Source organism: Brassica napus, chromosome A4 (genome assembly GCF_020379485.1).
Source record: "Brassica napus cultivar Da-Ae chromosome A4, Da-Ae, whole genome shotgun sequence".
In the NCBI taxonomy this organism is placed as follows: Eukaryota; Viridiplantae; Streptophyta; class Magnoliopsida; order Brassicales; family Brassicaceae; genus Brassica; species Brassica napus.
The window spans coordinates 4,174,076-4,190,323 of record NC_063437.1 but is presented as its reverse complement, the minus strand read 5'-3'; the positions used below and the strand labels follow the sequence as shown (position 1 = coordinate 4,190,323).

The 16,248-nt window shown below is 36.3% G+C and overlaps 3 protein-coding genes across 5 annotated transcripts; 1 reads left to right on the top strand and 2 right to left on the bottom strand.

The window, feature by feature from the left end:
* Positions 1-285: 285 nt before the first annotated feature.
* LOC106425481 (serine/threonine-protein kinase KIPK1) lies at positions 286-3,939 on the top strand. Of its 2 annotated transcripts, none has more exons than XM_013866214.3 (3): positions 286-449; positions 1,130-2,855; positions 2,944-3,939. In XM_013866214.3, the coding sequence occupies exons 2-3, from the start codon at positions 1,144-1,146 to the stop codon at positions 3,794-3,796; spliced, it is 2,565 nt and encodes an 854-aa protein (XP_013721668.2). In that variant the 5' UTR covers positions 286-449; positions 1,130-1,143; the 3' UTR covers positions 3,797-3,939. The 2 variants fall into 2 exon arrangements, with proteins under 2 accessions (XP_013721668.2, XP_013721669.2); XM_013866215.3 differs by lacking the exon at positions 286-449 and adding an exon at positions 519-871.
* Positions 3,940-4,142: 203 nt separating this feature from the next.
* On the bottom strand, positions 4,143-5,684 carry LOC106425482 (putative pre-16S rRNA nuclease). Of its 2 annotated transcripts, none has more exons than XM_022720722.2 (7): positions 5,548-5,684; positions 5,320-5,471; positions 5,172-5,229; positions 4,890-4,958; positions 4,703-4,798; positions 4,522-4,571; positions 4,143-4,435 (listed from the first exon to the last, which is right to left on the bottom strand). In XM_022720722.2, exons 2-6 carry the CDS (start codon positions 5,466-5,468, stop codon positions 4,533-4,535), a joined length of 411 nt encoding a protein of 136 aa, XP_022576443.2. In that variant the 5' UTR covers positions 5,469-5,471; positions 5,548-5,684; the 3' UTR covers positions 4,143-4,435; positions 4,522-4,532. The 2 variants fall into 2 exon arrangements, with proteins under 2 accessions (XP_022576443.2, XP_013721672.2); XM_013866218.3 differs by having other exon boundaries at positions 4,522-4,611; positions 5,548-5,677.
* A 296-nt stretch (positions 5,685-5,980) lies between these two features.
* On the bottom strand, positions 5,981-9,112 carry LOC106425533 (growth-regulating factor 4-like). The gene is made up of 3 exons (XM_048778008.1): positions 8,513-9,112; positions 7,968-8,262; positions 5,981-7,236 (listed from the first exon to the last, which is right to left on the bottom strand). Exons 1-3 carry the CDS (start codon positions 8,700-8,702, stop codon positions 6,822-6,824), a joined length of 900 nt encoding a protein of 299 aa, XP_048633965.1. The 5' UTR covers positions 8,703-9,112; the 3' UTR covers positions 5,981-6,821.
* Positions 9,113-16,248: the final 7,136 nt, after the last annotated feature.

The window sequence follows — 16,248 nt, the reverse complement described above, 5'->3', positions numbered from 1 at the left end:
ACAAAAAAAAAGAGCAAAAAACATCATCTAATAAATATTAATATTAAAATATATCATATATATGTTACTATCATTTAAATTTAATTATATATCTTATTAAATAGAAAAAAATATTTTTTTTGATTTATAAAATTTATTTATATGTTCGCATCAATTTAATTATATAAGTAGTAGATAATGGTTTTTTTAATTATTCAATATATATTTATTATTTTATAATATGTTATAAACATATAATATATAAAATAATTTATATATATAATGTTCATTCCGCGCAAGGCGCGGGTTTAACCTAGTTAAGAAAATAAAATTAAAGCTTGTACTTTCTCCTCCTCATCTCTATCTCTCTGGATCCTTTTCAAGCTAAAGGCCATTGATGGTTTATCTGAGCTTCATCATTCACTAGAACTTTTCTTTTAGCTTCTCAGCAAAGCTTAGCTCTTTTCTCGGTAAGCCCTCTTCCTTTTATTTTGTTCGCGAGCGTTATATATTTATTGTTACTTTTCTTCTGCAACTCTCTTTTGATTTTATTTTTCTTTGTTTCCAAGAGATTCTGGGGACCGTATTTCAGGAGGGTTTTTCATTTTTGTCTTCTGACCTTTCATTTTCTGTAATAAGTGGTCTCACTTTCATTTTGTAATTAGCTTATTTTAAAAAGAAGAAAAAAAAACTTAGCTTTTGAAACCACTTGGTTCTCTCAGATTGCTTATGTGTTGTTTTCTAAATTAAAAAAGAAAAGAAAAGATTATGGAAATTATTAGCATTTAATTGGATTAAATCGAATCCTCCTCACCCCTGTCCTGCTTCAGCTACTCCTGTTCTAATGTATTTGAGTTTCATTAGATCTGAGAGACCTTTCTGCTTAGACGTGGTTTGATTTTACTCAAAGCTAATTTTACTTTCAAAGAGTTTTTGCCTTTTAAAAAAAAAATGTTTTTTTTTGGCTGTTTTAATTTTTGTGGGTATCTGTACTTGTGTGTAGGGTTCATGATCGTGTCTGCAAACGCTATAATGGCCTAAAGCTACTTACTTTTGCATTTGTTGTAGATCTGTTATGCTTCACCTTACATTTATCATTCAATAGACACATTGTTCTCTTACCAATTTTGTGTGATGGTTCTTTTTACAGGGTAACTATGATTGATGCAGGATCTTGGTTTCGGATACAAACCATGGAGAGTTAGTTACTGTGGAACAAAGAATCTGCAAGCAATGGGAGGCTCCTGTGAAATTGTGGAAGAGAGAGATGAAGCAACACATTCTGGGAGATATGGTAAAGCAGTTTTGGGTAATGATGTGGAGCAGAGAGAGTATCTTGAGTATGACATGGACAAGCTTTTTCAGTCTATATATGTCACGAGGCTAATGACCTCTTCTTTCCGTAACCTTGAGACTAGCGCCAGTGCAGGTCCAAGCAGCCCTTCAATGAGAATGGCCACGAGGACTACCCCTCACTCGCCTAGAGTTTTTGGCTCTCTTTCCTTGAAGCAGGCCCTGAGAGATCGTTGTGTTTCCAGGGCCTCTGAAATGGCTGCTCTGAAACGCTTATCCAACTCCGCAGCTGCGTCTCCGAGAGTCTCTGAAGCAGACAGGATCAAGAGTTTGTATAACCAAGTTTCCAATAACAGGTCTGTGGACAAGGGTAAAGGAAGCTTGGTTCAGACATCTCTGATGCCGGTAAACAGTGATAAAGCAAGCACTTCTAGGAGTGTTCCCCAGCCTCCTATCCCCATTCATGAGCCATCTCAAGCTGGAACCAGTTTGGGATCACGCAGAGTGAGAGATCAAGTGCTTGAGATAGAGTTAGATGAAAACGTTGCATCTCCTTCTGCTCTAGCGTTTGTTGAAGATGATGTGAAAGAAGTAGACAAACATGTTACCTCACCACCTTCTGATTCTAGCAAGAGAGATGATGCAAGGGAGCTTGAGAAGAAAATTCTCTCACCCACTCTTGATTTGGAGAAGAAAGGGAAGCTAAATAACAACACAGCTACCTCAGGAACAGAGAAGAGCAGAACGGTATGCAAGGTAACGCCAAAGAAGAAGATTCTGCTTAAGAAGAAGCTAAAGATTGGCATCGTTTCTGTAGCTAAAAAGGATGAAGAAGCTGATGTTTCATTAGATTCTAGTGCAACTAAACTCCTCTGCCAAAGATGTCACTGTTCCTTGAAGAGCACCAGCATCGATAACCATGAGATTTGCGCAGAGAGTACGAGCTCTATGTCAAATAGCATTGGTAAAGAAGCTCATCAAGTAGCCAGTGAGAACTCCTCTACTTCCTGTAATGTTAGTCAACGCTCTGAAGCTGAGATTGTCGTCATGAGACAAAATGTTTCCTCGAGGAATGACAGTGGTAACAAATTCGACTTCTCCTTGAGCTCAAAAGACAGTCTTGGGGGTGATTACAGCAGGAGCACAAGCATGAGCGAGGAGAGCAATCTTACCAGGTTTAGCTGCGGTAACAAGCCTCACATGTCGATGGATGTGAGATGGGAAGCGGTTAAGCACGCCAAGTTGCAATACGGCTCTTTAGGGTTAAGGCACTTTAACCTCTTGAAGAAACTGGGTTGTGGAGATATAGGAACAGTCTATCTCGCTGAGCTGATTGGTACAAACTGCTTGTTTGCCATAAAGGTTATGGACAACGAGTTCTTGGCGAGAAGGAAGAAGAGTCCAAGGGCACAAGCGGAACGGGACATACTTAAAATGTTGGACCATCCTTTTCTTCCTACGTTGTATGCTCAGTTTACTTCGGATCATTTGTCTTGTCTGGTCATGGAGTATTGTCCTGGTGGAGATCTTCATGTCCTCAGACAGAAGCAGCTAGGCCGGTGTTTCCCTGAACCTGCAGCAAGGTAATGATCATTAAAAGTTATAAAAGTGATGATAAAAAATTGTTTTCAGCTTTCCAAACTAAAAGTGATGATAAAAAATTGTTTTCAGGTTCTATGTTGCGGAGATTCTACTTGCACTGGAGTACTTACACATGCTTGGTGTTATATACCGAGACCTGAAGCCAGAAAACATTCTAGTCCGTGAAGATGGACACATTATGCTTACTGATTTCGACCTCTCACTTCGGTGTGCAGTGAACCCAACTCTTCTCAGATCAACTTCACCTCCCGGGAACAACCCCGCAAGAACTTCAGGTCCATACAACACATCCAGCTGCATACAACCATTCTGTCTCATCGAACCATCTTGCCAGCAGGCTTCATGTTTCAGCCCAAGGCTCTCTTCAAACCAACAACAAGTCCAAAAACCAAAAAGAGCTCATCAACACTTGCCTCAGCTCGTGGCTGAACCAACGGAAGCAAGGTCCAATTCCTTTGTGGGAACACACGAGTACTTGGCTCCGGAGATCATCAGAGGAGAAGGACACGGCGCTGCGGTTGACTGGTGGACTTTTGGAGTTCTCCTTTACGAGCTTTTATACGGGAAAACACCTTTCAAAGGTCACAACAACGACGAGACTTTGGCCAATGTTGTGTTGCAGAGCCTCAAGTTTCCTGATAGCCCGCTTGTGAGCTTCCAGGCAAAGGATTTGATCAGAGGGCTTCTGGTTAAGGAGCCAGAGAACAGGCTCGGGTCAGAGAAAGGTTCTGCAGAGATTAAAAGACATCCTTTCTTTGACGGACTGAATTGGGCTTTGATCCGGTGTGCAATACCGCCAGAGCTACCGGATTTTTATGAGTTTGGCGGTGGACAAGAGGCTGCAGGTTCACCTGAAGGCAATGATAATAGGTATCTTAAATGTAAAGCCATAGGCGATCATCTTGAGTTCGAGTTGTTCTAAGTTAAGTGTCTTAAAAGCAAGATGAGAAAATTTTTTGGTAAAAGTATTCATAGTAAACGTTGTTGTAAGTTAAGTCCTCAAGTCAAATATGTAAATTTTAGCCTATTCTGAGACATCATAATCATATACATTTGCCCCCTAAACGAAACTCATAAGACGCTTAAAAGCGCATAAATATTGGGAGAGGCATAAGAGACTTGTTGTAATAACAAAAAAAAAAGACAAAAATGAGTAGCAAGAATTCAGGAGCTGCTCCTGCTATAGTTACAGCTTCTGCAGCCAACACCAAGGTAAGCTTCCATGGAGGAGAATGAAAGAGAAGAGATGAAAAGTGGCTATAGCAGAGGAAGCTAAGAGATGCTTGACTCGAACATTGGAAGTACGTACATAGTAGTAACACAAAGGCCTTATTCATATTTGCCTAAAGTTTAAAGATATGATTACTGCCCAAAACAAAGGTCGTGAGAGATATTATTGTGAGATGATAGTTTCACAACAAATCATACTCATTTATCTGAAACTAGCTCTTATAGCTGATTATAGGAGACTGTTAGCATCCAATCTAACTTGTCACTACCCGTTTCTCTTTCACTCTTCTGGCTCAGTTTTTACATACCTGTTTGCGTAATCTAAATACTCCTGCAAGTAACAACCAAACATAACATAGGTTTCATCAGAAGACAGACTTCATCAGTCTCTAACCAATGCAGAACTAGTAACCGTACCTGAAGTATAACTACAGCGGCAAACTTGTCCAACATCGTCTTCTCTTGAACTGGATGCAGTTTCAAAGGCTTCAACATCAGTTCAACGGTCTGTGGCCACCATTACATGAGATCCAAAGGCTTCTATACTATATACAATGGCTTGCAAGATTTTTGAAAATCTGTAAAAGAAAATCTATACCTTTGATGATAACCGCTCGTCCCAATAAGTGTACTTCACATCCTTGAGTTTTTCGGTTTTACGAAGCTCCTCAATGAAAAGATTCACAATCACAACCTGTTCCAAGTTTGAAAAGTCTTCTTTTTATGGTTTATAAGTGCAAGTACAGAGCAGTGGAACAACACTGTCAGTGAAAAAGAAAACTTACGTCTTCTACGTTGTTCAGTTTGCCAAAAGGATAACCAACTACTAAGCCAGACACAGAAAATGACTTGACCTGCATGAGTAAAGGCAAGTGATTGGTGCACTAGAATAGAGTTCATAAGTAGATTTGTTAATAGATTAAACATCTAAGTATTGATCAACCATAACAATCTTGGTACACACTGATCTAAACTATCAAGCTATACACTGATCTAAAATCTCTGAATCTTGTTTAAGATCAAGTCTAGACTCTAGTTGAGAGTACAGGAAGAAAGCAAGCACGTACCAGATTCTGAAAATCTGTAGCCATCAAGTCAATGTTTGTTTTCTTCCTTAGCAGAACACTGAAACACAAGTTAAAGCATAGCAACAGCTTCAATGTTTGAATCAAGTTTGATATGTATATATATATATATTAGAAGGAACCTGTGTACCTCAAAGGAGACGCAATCATATTAGAAGGGTCTGAAACAGCTAATCCAACATACTTATCACCCACATCTAACCCGAGAAACCGACCAGGTACTGACACTTTTGTCTTCAACGCATCACCCAGTAACCTCAATGGCTTCACATACTTCATTTCCTGTACAAATTTGAGAATTAAAAATCAAATATTTGTAAATAAAGTGCAGAGCTTTGAGGGTTGCTGTATTAGAAACCTTCAATTAGACAATGAAACAAGTGTTTGAGAAGGTTTTTAGAGCTTTATACGAACAAAGGTTGGAACTTTAGATTGATGTTGGGACTGAAACGCGGAAACTTTGAAACTGATCAAATGGGCTTCTAGGGAAGCCGAGCGAGATGATGGAAGGGTTTAAGGGATGGACCGGACCAGTTAAGGTTTATTCCGGTTCGGTTCGCTTCTGTATAGTTCGAACGTGAAGGGTGAGATTCCAATCTTATAAGGTGGTGTTTTCTTTCTTAAACCCTTCAGTTAGAGCGGAGTGTTTCCTTCAAACCGTGAACCAGCTGATTGGTAATATACTGGTTCTCTGGCATTCGATCGATTTAACTTAAACCGGATTTACAGCATTCTTGTATCAATTCTAAGGTTTGCTTCTACACTTATATCTAGGCATGCGGATTCGGTTAGTTTCGAGTTATTCAGTTCGGGTAGTTCGGTTTTTGGTTAGTTTGGATTATTCGGTTCGGTAATGTAATTGGTTCAACATAAATCTTACTAAATTAACTTGAAATAAAGTTCAGTTTGTTTCAGTATTCAGCTAGTTCAGTAATCAATTTCTGAAAATTCTACTTTTTGATTTCCTTTATTTTTGGTTTAATTTTGTTAAAATTTTGGATAGATTTGGTTAATTTCGATTAGTTCGTTTATTTTAATTTGAAAGTTGGTTGGTTCGGTTTGGGTTCTTCAAAGAAGAAAATTGAAGTAACCGGTTGTCGAACCGAACCGAAAACTGAAGTTTTTTTAGAAAACCTACTGAATCGAACTGAACTTCTCACCAAACTAACCAAAAGTTTGGTTCGGTTCGGAGGTTTAGTTAGGTTCAAAATTCCAAGCCTTATTTAAATACTATTAACTTAATCGAGTTTTATGCTTTAACTCCCTTGTTCAGTATTTTATGTTTTGCTTCACAGATTAGTAGTGAAAGAATCCAATGTTCCCTTCTCGATTCACTTTAGGTATGATTTTCAGTTTTCAATGTAGGTTAGGTTTCAATAGATTAGAATGACTCCTAATCATTGACATTGTAACCAAATCTTTTCTGTAACCAGCAAATTCATGAAAACTTTAAAAGAAAGGACTGATAGGCAGCTTTGAATGCATAAAATATCTCACTGATGTTACTGGAAGTCTTGATTGTAAAGCTAAGTTCCATCTGCTTGTACAAAGACTCAAAACTGACATAATTTTTTGGCAAAAAGGCATATTCAAAGGTAGCTAAAAGAGGATTTGTTTCATATAACACTTTCTTCAACGAAAGATTTGAGTTGAGATTCCCATTTGTTGAAGAAGACTGGAAGTCGGAGAGGCTGACCTCAAGGCTTCAGCCAATGGTCCATCCATATTGTAGTCGTTTCCTCCACTGCTCAAACAATTCATGTTTTGTTGATGCTCCTTCTCATTGTTGTTGTTGTTAATCATGTTTGCTTCTTCTTCTTCATTGCATGTGGAAAGTTTTAGAGAAACATCTGATGAAGCGTAACTGGGCATGGAGATGGAATGATGACAAGTCGATGAGCTCATTGGACGTGAGGTTGAGTCTGATGATTGTGGCCAGTCCTCAAAGAAATGCCTCAGGATGTGACCATCGTTTGTTCTTCCATTATTGTGAGCTTCATATGGTCTCTTTTTGTTGTTGCTTTCTTGTTTCATCTCTGAAGAACAACTGTGAGAGACAAACTTTTGTGATTACAACAAGACATGAACATTTTCAAAAGGTGATCCAAACAAGAAAGTTTCGTATATTTAAGTAGAGATTAAAGATTGATTAACTCAATAACCAAGTACTACTAACTCTACATAATTTTCCATTATCAAAGAGACTTGGTTAGAATCTGAAAGCTTTTCCTCATATGTGTTTTAAGGGGAAGTGGTTGCAGAATCTGAGAGCTTTTTTCTGCTATGCAGGTTTGGTCAGCTTTCACTGAGGTCCTACCATCTCATCATTTCAAATACATCTCTCTCTTTCTATTTCTGTGATTGAAAAGTCTCACCCAACTAGCAAAATAATAGATTCTATCAAATCCAACTGTTATCAATATTATTCAACAAAGGAAGGAAAAGAAGAATATGAGTTTTTATTTTGTTCACAAAATGATGATAATAACTCTCTGTCACCCAATTGCCAAAAAAAAAAAACTCTCTGTCACCTAATTGCCAACATTACACCTTTCCTTACAGCATTACTTCACAGTGAAATAACTATTCACAAATCCCGAACAAAAAGAGTTATAACTACTTCAACACATCTACCAAAATATATGTATTCAATTCTTTGTAATTAGTCTTTCTGTCTTTTTTTTTACTGAAATAATTAGTCTTCTGTGCAATATTCTTGTCTGAAGACTCTTGACCAAAGCTATCAATGACTTGAATTAAACAAAGTGTTTTTGGTACCTTTGATGACTATTAAGGTGGAGATGCTGAGTTGAAGAATGAGAAGAGCTAGAGGAGAAGAAAAGATTGTCTGGTCCCTGCCCAAGCTTCTCGCCTAAGGCAAAAGAAGATGCGGCATTTGTGGCAGCATTTGTGGTGGTTTCCACAGGCTTTCTTGAACGGTTTCGACCACGGTGGATATGGCGGTCGCAATACTTGTAACTGGCTACAACATCCCTCGAACATCTCCATTTCTTCCCGTCCGTTCTCTTGCACCTCCCTGGCTCAGGATCCACTGCTCCTCTTCCCCAGTACCCTGTTTTATATTAGTGTGTGTTCATTAGTAACACGTTGTTACTAACATACTAATAACCAACGAAAAACGTACTCATGACATCAAGTTTCTCTTCTATGTTGCTCATAGGTCTTCTAGAAACAGGATTTCAAAGGAGCCCCATATATAATATATTTACTTTATTGTTTAGCGAGCTTATAACTTATAGTTTATATATCTTAAAGATTATATCAAAATTAGACGTATAGACAAGGGAGAGAGAGAGACTCACAGGGTTGGTGATGGGGGAAGTTATGTTGCAGAGGATAGTGAAGGAAGTTCAAATGAGATTGATGGAAGAGACTTTTCTTGATGGGCAAGAGGAGCTCTTGAGGAACAGAAGCACCAGCCAGCATGTATCTGTATATCAGTGCTTGTAGCTCAAGTTCTTGCCACTGTGCCAAGCTAAACAAGTTTCCCATCTCTACAAAATTCACATACAAAATTCACATACAAAATACAGACAAAACCCATACAAACAAATCAGCAATAGTTTCAACTTTTAAGTGGAAAAAATTCCTTGCACGCTTACTGAGCAACCTAGACGAGGAAGAATCAGGAGAGAAACATGAGAAGGATGAAGAAGTGGTGGGTTCAGGAACAAAGAGAGGTAGAGCAGTAGCAGAAGTTGCAGTTTGAGATTGAATCTGATGGGAGAAAGACTTGGACATCTTAGTTGCATAGCTTTGTTCTTCTGACTCATTCTGCTGCTGAATTCTCCATTGCTTCAGTTGCAAGTCCATGGAGTGGAGAGACAGAGAAAATGGGATAGTATTTCTCCACTTCTTTGTGTCTAAGAAAATCTGGCTTAATAAGCAAAGATACCCAAACAAAGGTCTTATAGTTGATAGTGTTCTTTAGACATGCGGGGTTTGGTTTATTAGGTTAGTTCGGATCGGTTGAAATATCACCGAAGTAAACCGAAAAATTTTTGGTTCGTTTCAGGTTTCGGTTTTTAAAAAATTTGCCAAAGTTTTCGTTTTTCGGTTAGTTCGGTTAAATTTTCGGTTTAAATATTCAAAAAAAATTGGTTAATTTCAGTTAGTTTGCTTATTCGGTTAGTTAGTTATTTCTGTTCGAATTTTGGTATGTCGCCTATTTCGGTTAGTTATGTTATTTCAGTTTAGAATTTGGCTAGTTCAGTTTGGAATTTCGATTAAGATTGGTACTGCTTGAATTTTTTTGTTAGAAAACCGAACTAACCGATTACCGAACCAAATCAAAAACCAAAAAAAATTACTGAAACCGAATTTTTCAATTCGGTTCTGCTAAAATTCCCAGCCCTCGTGTTCTTGAGTGAAAATAGTTTCCCTCTTTATTTAACATAAAGTTATGTATGTCAGAAATCTAAGAAAGAAAGCACTGCAAGATGTAGTAATAGTAACCTGCAGTGTTTATGGCTACCTGCCTTGGAAAGATCACTTCCTTTGTAATTCCATATGTAGTAGCTAGGGGTGTTCAATCCGGATATCGGTTCGGTTTCGGTTCGGTTTTTTTCGGTTTTCGGTATTTCGGTTAGTAAAATATAACTACCATTCTAAATCCATATTTACTCCGGTTCGGTTCGGTTTATATACCGTCGGTTTTCGGTTTATTCGGTTTTATACCAAAAAACATAATTATTTAGTTTGAGATCATATAAAATGAATTTTAGAGTCATATTGTTAGCACATTCATTTCTTAAAAATATATTACATGTTCAAATAAATGAACAAAAATGTAAAAATGTTTCTACCATCAAATAAAATCATCAAATCTATAATTAAAATCAGAGCCTGAAATTTTGAAAATAAAAATTTGAAACAAAACAGAAACATGAAAGAAAAGTTTTTCCACTCTTCCATATTTAGTGTTCATTAAAGTCATAATTTTTCGATTGAACACGAAACTATGTTTGTTTATAGATAAGAAAAAAGTTGTGAAAATTTTCCATTAATTATTTTTCATCAAATTTATCATCTTCATATTAATTTAGTGAATACTAAAATAAAGCAAAAAGATAAAAAAAAAGACTTAGAAAATAAGATGTATGAATTGCGATGTATTGTTATTTAATTATAGTTCAAGTGTTTAACAAATTATATAAGGTTATTTATTACTATAACATGATGGTAATAGTTATTAACACAAATTTAACTTATATAACAAATAGATTTTCATGTATTGTTATAAAATAGATACATATTTACATGTTTCTACTTATAATCGGTTTTGTTCGGTTTATTCGGTTTAATCGGTTATATACCAAACCATATCCAAATCCTACGGTTTTTATAAAATTATATCCATTCGGTTTATATGGTATATACCAAAACCAAACCATATTGTCTATTTCGGTTCGGTTCGGTTCGGTACGGTTCGGTTTTACCATATTGAACAGCCCTAGTAGTAGCTTAAGGATAAAAGAGAAGTGAGAACCCTATCTTACCCTATTAAGATAGTGTTATTAAGATTCATTCAATGTGATGTAGAGTAACCTTCAATTGATGTGATACAGATGTCATTTGTTTCAGAGATTGTGTTACAAATGTAGTATCAGATTCTGAGAATAATTAATCACTTTGGATTTGACTAACTCCATAGTCAACTGATATCCTTTAAATGTTATTGTAAACTCCACTTGGAGAGAGCTGCAGTATCAAGATCTCTAGATGCTATCAAATTAGACGTTGGGTAGCTAACCATGATTTTCTAATACAATGAATTGCTTGATTTATCTTTAGGATTTAGCGTTGTAATTTACCATATCACTATTTTAAAATTTTGCATTTCTACTGATTTAATTATGTTCATTTCTTTTGTCATGCAATATGTAACTATGTTTGTTTTTAGCTAGTAAACTATTTAATTTATTTATTAAATTTGTAACCGTCTTTACTTTTAACATTTTTATTCATAAAAACAATGTGTAACGTCTATGCATTTGGAAATTTTTAATTACTAGTAACATTTTTACTTGTATATTGAACATGGCTAACACTAACTGTGTGGTGGATTGGTGGCGATTAGTTTATTTTTATACAAATTATGCGATTTTTGTATTTTCAAAGAAATTGAAACTTGTTTACATCTTAAAAGTGTATTATTTCTGAGCGTTTATAGACTTGGAGAGATATGATATAGGTCAGTAATAGTATATGTAAATATCAACAACATGGAATGATATATTTACCATGCAAAGTAAAACTTAGAAACATCTATTAAAATGAAGTAAGAAACATTCATTTATTTCTTCACTTGGCTGAATAAATACAAAAAACATTCATTAATTTCAAAGTATGTTTATTTGGTGATGCCACGATAGTATTATTTTGTAGTTTTTAGGAAATAAAGTAATTATGTATGTCAGAAATTATAGTATTATTTTGTAGTCTTTATTTAACATAAAATTATGTATGTCAGAAATCTAAGAAAGAAAGCACTGCAAGATGTAGTGATAGTAACCTGCAGTGTTTATGGCTACCTGCCTTGGAAAGATCACTTCCTTTGTAATTCCATATGTAGTAGCTTAAGGATAAAAGAGAAGTGAGAACCCTACCTTACCCTATTAAGATAGTGTTATTAAGATTCATTCAATGTGATGTAGAGTAACCTTCAATTGATGTGATACAGATGTCATTTGTTTCAGAGATTGTGTTACAAATGTAGTATCAGATTCTGAGAATAATCACTTTGGAGTACTGATATCATTTAAATGTTATTGTAAACTCCACTTGGAGAGAGCTGCAGTATCAAGATCTCTGGATGCTATCAAAAGTGTATTATTTCTAATACATGATTTTTTAATACAATGAATTGCTTGATTTATCTTTAGGATTTAGCGTTGTAGTTTACCATATCACTATTTTAAAATTTTGCATTTCTACTGATTTAATTATGTTCATTTCTTTTGTCATGCAATATGTAACTATGTTTGTTTTTAGCTAGTAAACTATTTAATTTATTTAATTAAATTTGTAACCGTCTTTACTTTTAACATTTTTATTCATAAAAACAATGTGGAACGTCTATGCATTTGGAAGTTTTTAATTACTAGTAACATTTTTACTTATATATTGAACATGGCTAACACTAACTGTATGGTGGATTGGTGGCGATTAGATTATTTTTATACAAATTATGCGATTTTTGTATTTTCAAAGAAATTGAAACTTGTTTACATCTTAAAAGTGTATTATTTCTGAGCGTTTATAGACTTGGAGAGATATGATATAGGTCAGTAATAGTATATGTAAATATCAACAACATGGAATGATATATTTACCATGCAAAGTACTTAGAAACATCTATTAAAATGAAGTAAGAAACATTCATTTATTTCTTCACTTGGCTGAATAAATACAAAAAACAATCATTAATTTCAAAGTATGTTTATTTGGTGATGCCACGATAGTATTATTTTGTAGTTTTTAGGAAATAAAGTAATATAGAGAGAGAGAGAGAGAGAGAGAGAGAGAGAGAGAGAGAGAGAGAGAGAGAGAGAGAGAGAGAGAGAGAGAGAGAGAGAGAGAGAGAGAGAGAGAGAGAGAGAGAGAGATTCTTCTATTCATTCCGCACCAGTTTCGGCGGCATTTATATGCACTACTCTAAAATAACCCAAACCCGTAAGGCCGTAACGTTGCTGCTCTTCCATAAGAAACAAATATCAGAATACTAATTTATTAGAGGCGGGACCCGGCTGCTCTTACTCAGTTATATCATCGAGTACGTTCAGTATTTCTTTATAAACTTTTGTTTGAATGTCTGTGTTAAAATATGGATCTTTCGAATATTGTCAAGTAAGTTTTTTGTTACGTTATGACTTATGAGTCATGTGCACTAAGTAACACCTCTTGGCACTTCTTGCATCTTGACTATAGGGGAAAACAAATAACAGCCAACTGTGTAAAAATAATGAAATCTGAAGGAAACTAAGTGTGATTGTGTGAGAGCTTGAAACAAACAAAATACGGAGAAGCCACAATCTTGAGTCACTCACCAAACAAAGAACGTTTCATTTGAACCGCTCAAAACTATCCATAATTTCAAAAAGAATTATGAAAAATATACTATGATAACCATCACATTCTTATTTGCTTTTAGTGTTCCATATGCTTGTATAGAACAGAAAGAATTTTTTTTAGAATTGTTGTTGTGGACCAAAAAAAAGACGACCCGGTCACTCGATTTCTAGCGGATTTGAAAAATCTAGTGAGCTGAGCCGGACAACGAACGCTCTAGTTTCCGACGAGGGAGCAGACAAGGGTCCCACTATATAAAGTGAGAGACGGAGACCAAATAAGTGAATGATAAGTGATAACCAAAGAAATTATAAATACAAAGAAAATCAGAAAAAACGCACTTGAGTTTAGACACGTACCTAAAACCATGTGGTCCGGCAAAAAACGCCTTTACACAGTAGTGACTTTTTTTTTTTTTTTGAAACTTGGTGACTTTTTTGTTTTAGTTAATATTTTTATTTATAGTATACATGGAATAATCTGTATAAGTGTACCACTCTTCATTTTATTGTATGTGAATTCTAAACCAAAGAGAAATTTGTTTTCTCTCGTACTTATCAAGCAACATACATATTTTTAAGGTATGATTTGTAGTTTATAGAAATTATATAATATACATTAAATAATGTGATATAATATTGCACTACAAGAAAACACAAGTTTTACGAGGACAGTTTTCCTCGTGACTTCGTCGTAAAAGCAGTGTTACGAGGAATTAGCGAGGAAACTCGTTTCGTCGTTATACGTTTGTCGTAACGCATATATCCTCGCTAATTCGTCGTAACATAGCGAGGAAATAATTTCGTCGTAAAAGCGAAGAGGAATATTTTATCGTAAAGACCACGTAAAGCTTCCACGTAAGGACGTCGTTAAGTTTCCTCGTAAATACCACGAAAGACTTTCCTCGTAAAACCCACGTAAATAAATACTCGTAAAGTAAACGTAAATACCTTGATAGCTTTCCTCGTAAAGACCACGTGCACTTTCCACGTCATTTCCTTGTAAACAATTCCTCGTAAAAACCACGTTAAGCTTCCACGTAAAGAAGTTGCAAAATTAGCTACGAATTTACTTCGTTTCGTTATTTTACAGAAATATAAAAAATTATAATTAAAAAATAATTTAAATTATTTAAATTATTAATAAAATTAAAATTCTAAAAAAATCAAAACCAAAATATTTTATATATAAATAAGTTTTGAATTCATAATACAAGAACCGAAATTAAAAAGAACTAAGGGTCGTTAATCGCCCGATAGAATTCATCACTCCCCGCCGTTACATCCGCCTCGGCATGTGTGTCGGATGTTGACTCGCCTGGAATAGGATTTTGTTGTCGCATGGTCCTCAACAAAGTCTTCCATTCCGGATTTGTGGCCGCTACAACGTCCAAGAAGCCCTCGAGTCCACCCACACGAGCTGTGCATGCAGATCGCGTCGAGCTCAACTCGTGACGCAGCTCAGCAGACTCTCTACGCAGCTCACCGGACTCCCTACGCAGCTGAGAGACTTCATCATCCCGTCGCTGAACATAAGACGATGTCGCTCTCGGAACATCGTTGACAGAACCAATCCCTAACGTCCGTCCCTTTTTTTTAGGGACAACCTTAAAAACAAAAAATAAATTTTGTTAGTAAAAATTTAAAGTTAAATTAAATGAATAATTAAAAAAATTAAAATTTTAGAAAATTTACCTCCTCGTAAATCTTATTCACTTCAGGTGTGGATAAGGTGACGGGTAATCCATCGGTGGACTGCTGGGTCAGCTGGGTCTGGCGTTCTTCAACCCGAGCAGCCAAATCGTTGTAGATTTGCTCGGACTTGCCATCTATAAATCGGCCCGCCTTGTTCTTGTGGGTCCTCTCGTAAAGTTGCATAAGAGACGGGAATTCTCCCGTCTCTTTGGCCTAAAAAACATTTAAGAAAGTTGTTAGAATATATATAAAAATATACTAAAAATTTAATATAATTAAATATTTAATTACCATTTCCAAACGGACACCGGCGTGGGGTTTTTGGCCCGTAGTGTGAAGCATCGGCCCGTTCCCGTGCTCATCGACTGTGTTACGGAAGTTAGAGCAAGACTGGGCGACTCTAATGGAATCAGGAAGACGCCAATATCGGATGAGGCCATCCCAGACATCCGTGGTGAGCTCAGCGGGTTTGCCACGCTCATACCCCTTCACGATCCAGTCACCTTTCCAGTTGAAGACCGTGTCCAACAAGCGAACTTTCGCCTTCGCGATAAACTTCTTCCTCACCCTCTCAGTGATCCCCAAGGCCCAATTATATTTTTGTTGTTGGAAAAAATAATTTATAATTAGTTTTTCAGAAAGAAATATATATATAAATAATGAAAAAAATTAAAGATATATAATTAATTAATAGAAACTTACAGCGTAAATTTTGAACCACGTCTTTCTGACGTAGTGAGGCGTCTTACTCCAGTTCGGATGTGGCATGGAGAAGTAACCTTTTATCGTGTCGGTTACGTCCGATGCAAGACATCCGTCAATCCCAAACCTGGAAAATACAAATTTAAAATATAAATTATTTTTTTAAAGTTATATAAGAATTTAAAACGAATAAAAAATAATGAAACATACCACAAAGTGCCGTCCGGTCGGTCGGGGTCGATGACTGGTAAACCTTCTCTGCCTGGCAGACGGAGAATGTCCTCTACAATGTACTACGAGTAAGGAGCACTCGAAGGCACCATCAAATCGGGATGAATCTCGGCGGGCATCGGAGGTGCCATCGGAGGAGGCACAGGAGGAGGAGCCATCGGGGGAGGAGGAACCGATGGTCCACTAGAAGAAGGAGACCCAAAGACTCTCTGAGTGTACTGAGTCTCGGGGACAGTCTCCTGACCCGAAGAACCGGGAGCTGATGAAGACGACGGGTCTAAACGACTACCCGGCTTACCGAACATCTCTCTGTAATGGGCAGTAAGTCTACCTTTTCGAAC

What these genes read in the sequence shown, in the direction of transcription:
- LOC106425481 (XM_013866214.3), top strand. Translation starts at nt 1,144, where the DNA reads ATGCAGGATCTTGGTTTCGGATACAAACCATGGAGAGTTAGTTACTGT. An exon ending in TTCCCTGAACCTGCAGCAAG is followed by an intron (nt 2,856 to 2,943) that starts GTAATGATCATT and finishes AATTGTTTTCAG; the next exon opens with GTTCTATGTTGCGGAGATTC.
- LOC106425482 (XM_013866218.3), bottom strand. Translation starts at nt 5,468, where the DNA reads ATGAAGTATGTGAAGCCATTGAGGTTACTGGGTGATGCGTTGAAGACA. An exon ending in ATGATTGCGTCTCCTTTGAG is followed by an intron (nt 5,230 to 5,319) that starts GTACACAGGTTC and finishes CTTGTGTTTCAG; the next exon opens with TGTTCTGCTAAGGAAGAAAA. An exon ending in ACGAGCGGTTATCATCAAAG is followed by an intron (nt 4,612 to 4,702) that starts GTATAGATTTTC and finishes TGGTGGCCACAG; the next exon opens with ACCGTTGAACTGATGTTGAA.
- LOC106425533 (XM_048778008.1), bottom strand. Translation starts at nt 8,702, where the DNA reads ATGGGAAACTTGTTTAGCTTGGCACAGTGGCAAGAACTTGAGCTACAA. An exon ending in CTTCCCCCATCACCAACCCT is followed by an intron (nt 8,263 to 8,512) that starts GTGAGTCTCTCT and finishes AATATAAAACAG; the next exon opens with GGTACTGGGGAAGAGGAGCA. An exon ending in CACCTTAATAGTCATCAAAG is followed by an intron (nt 7,237 to 7,967) that starts GTACCAAAAACA and finishes TGTCTCTCACAG; the next exon opens with TTGTTCTTCAGAGATGAAAC.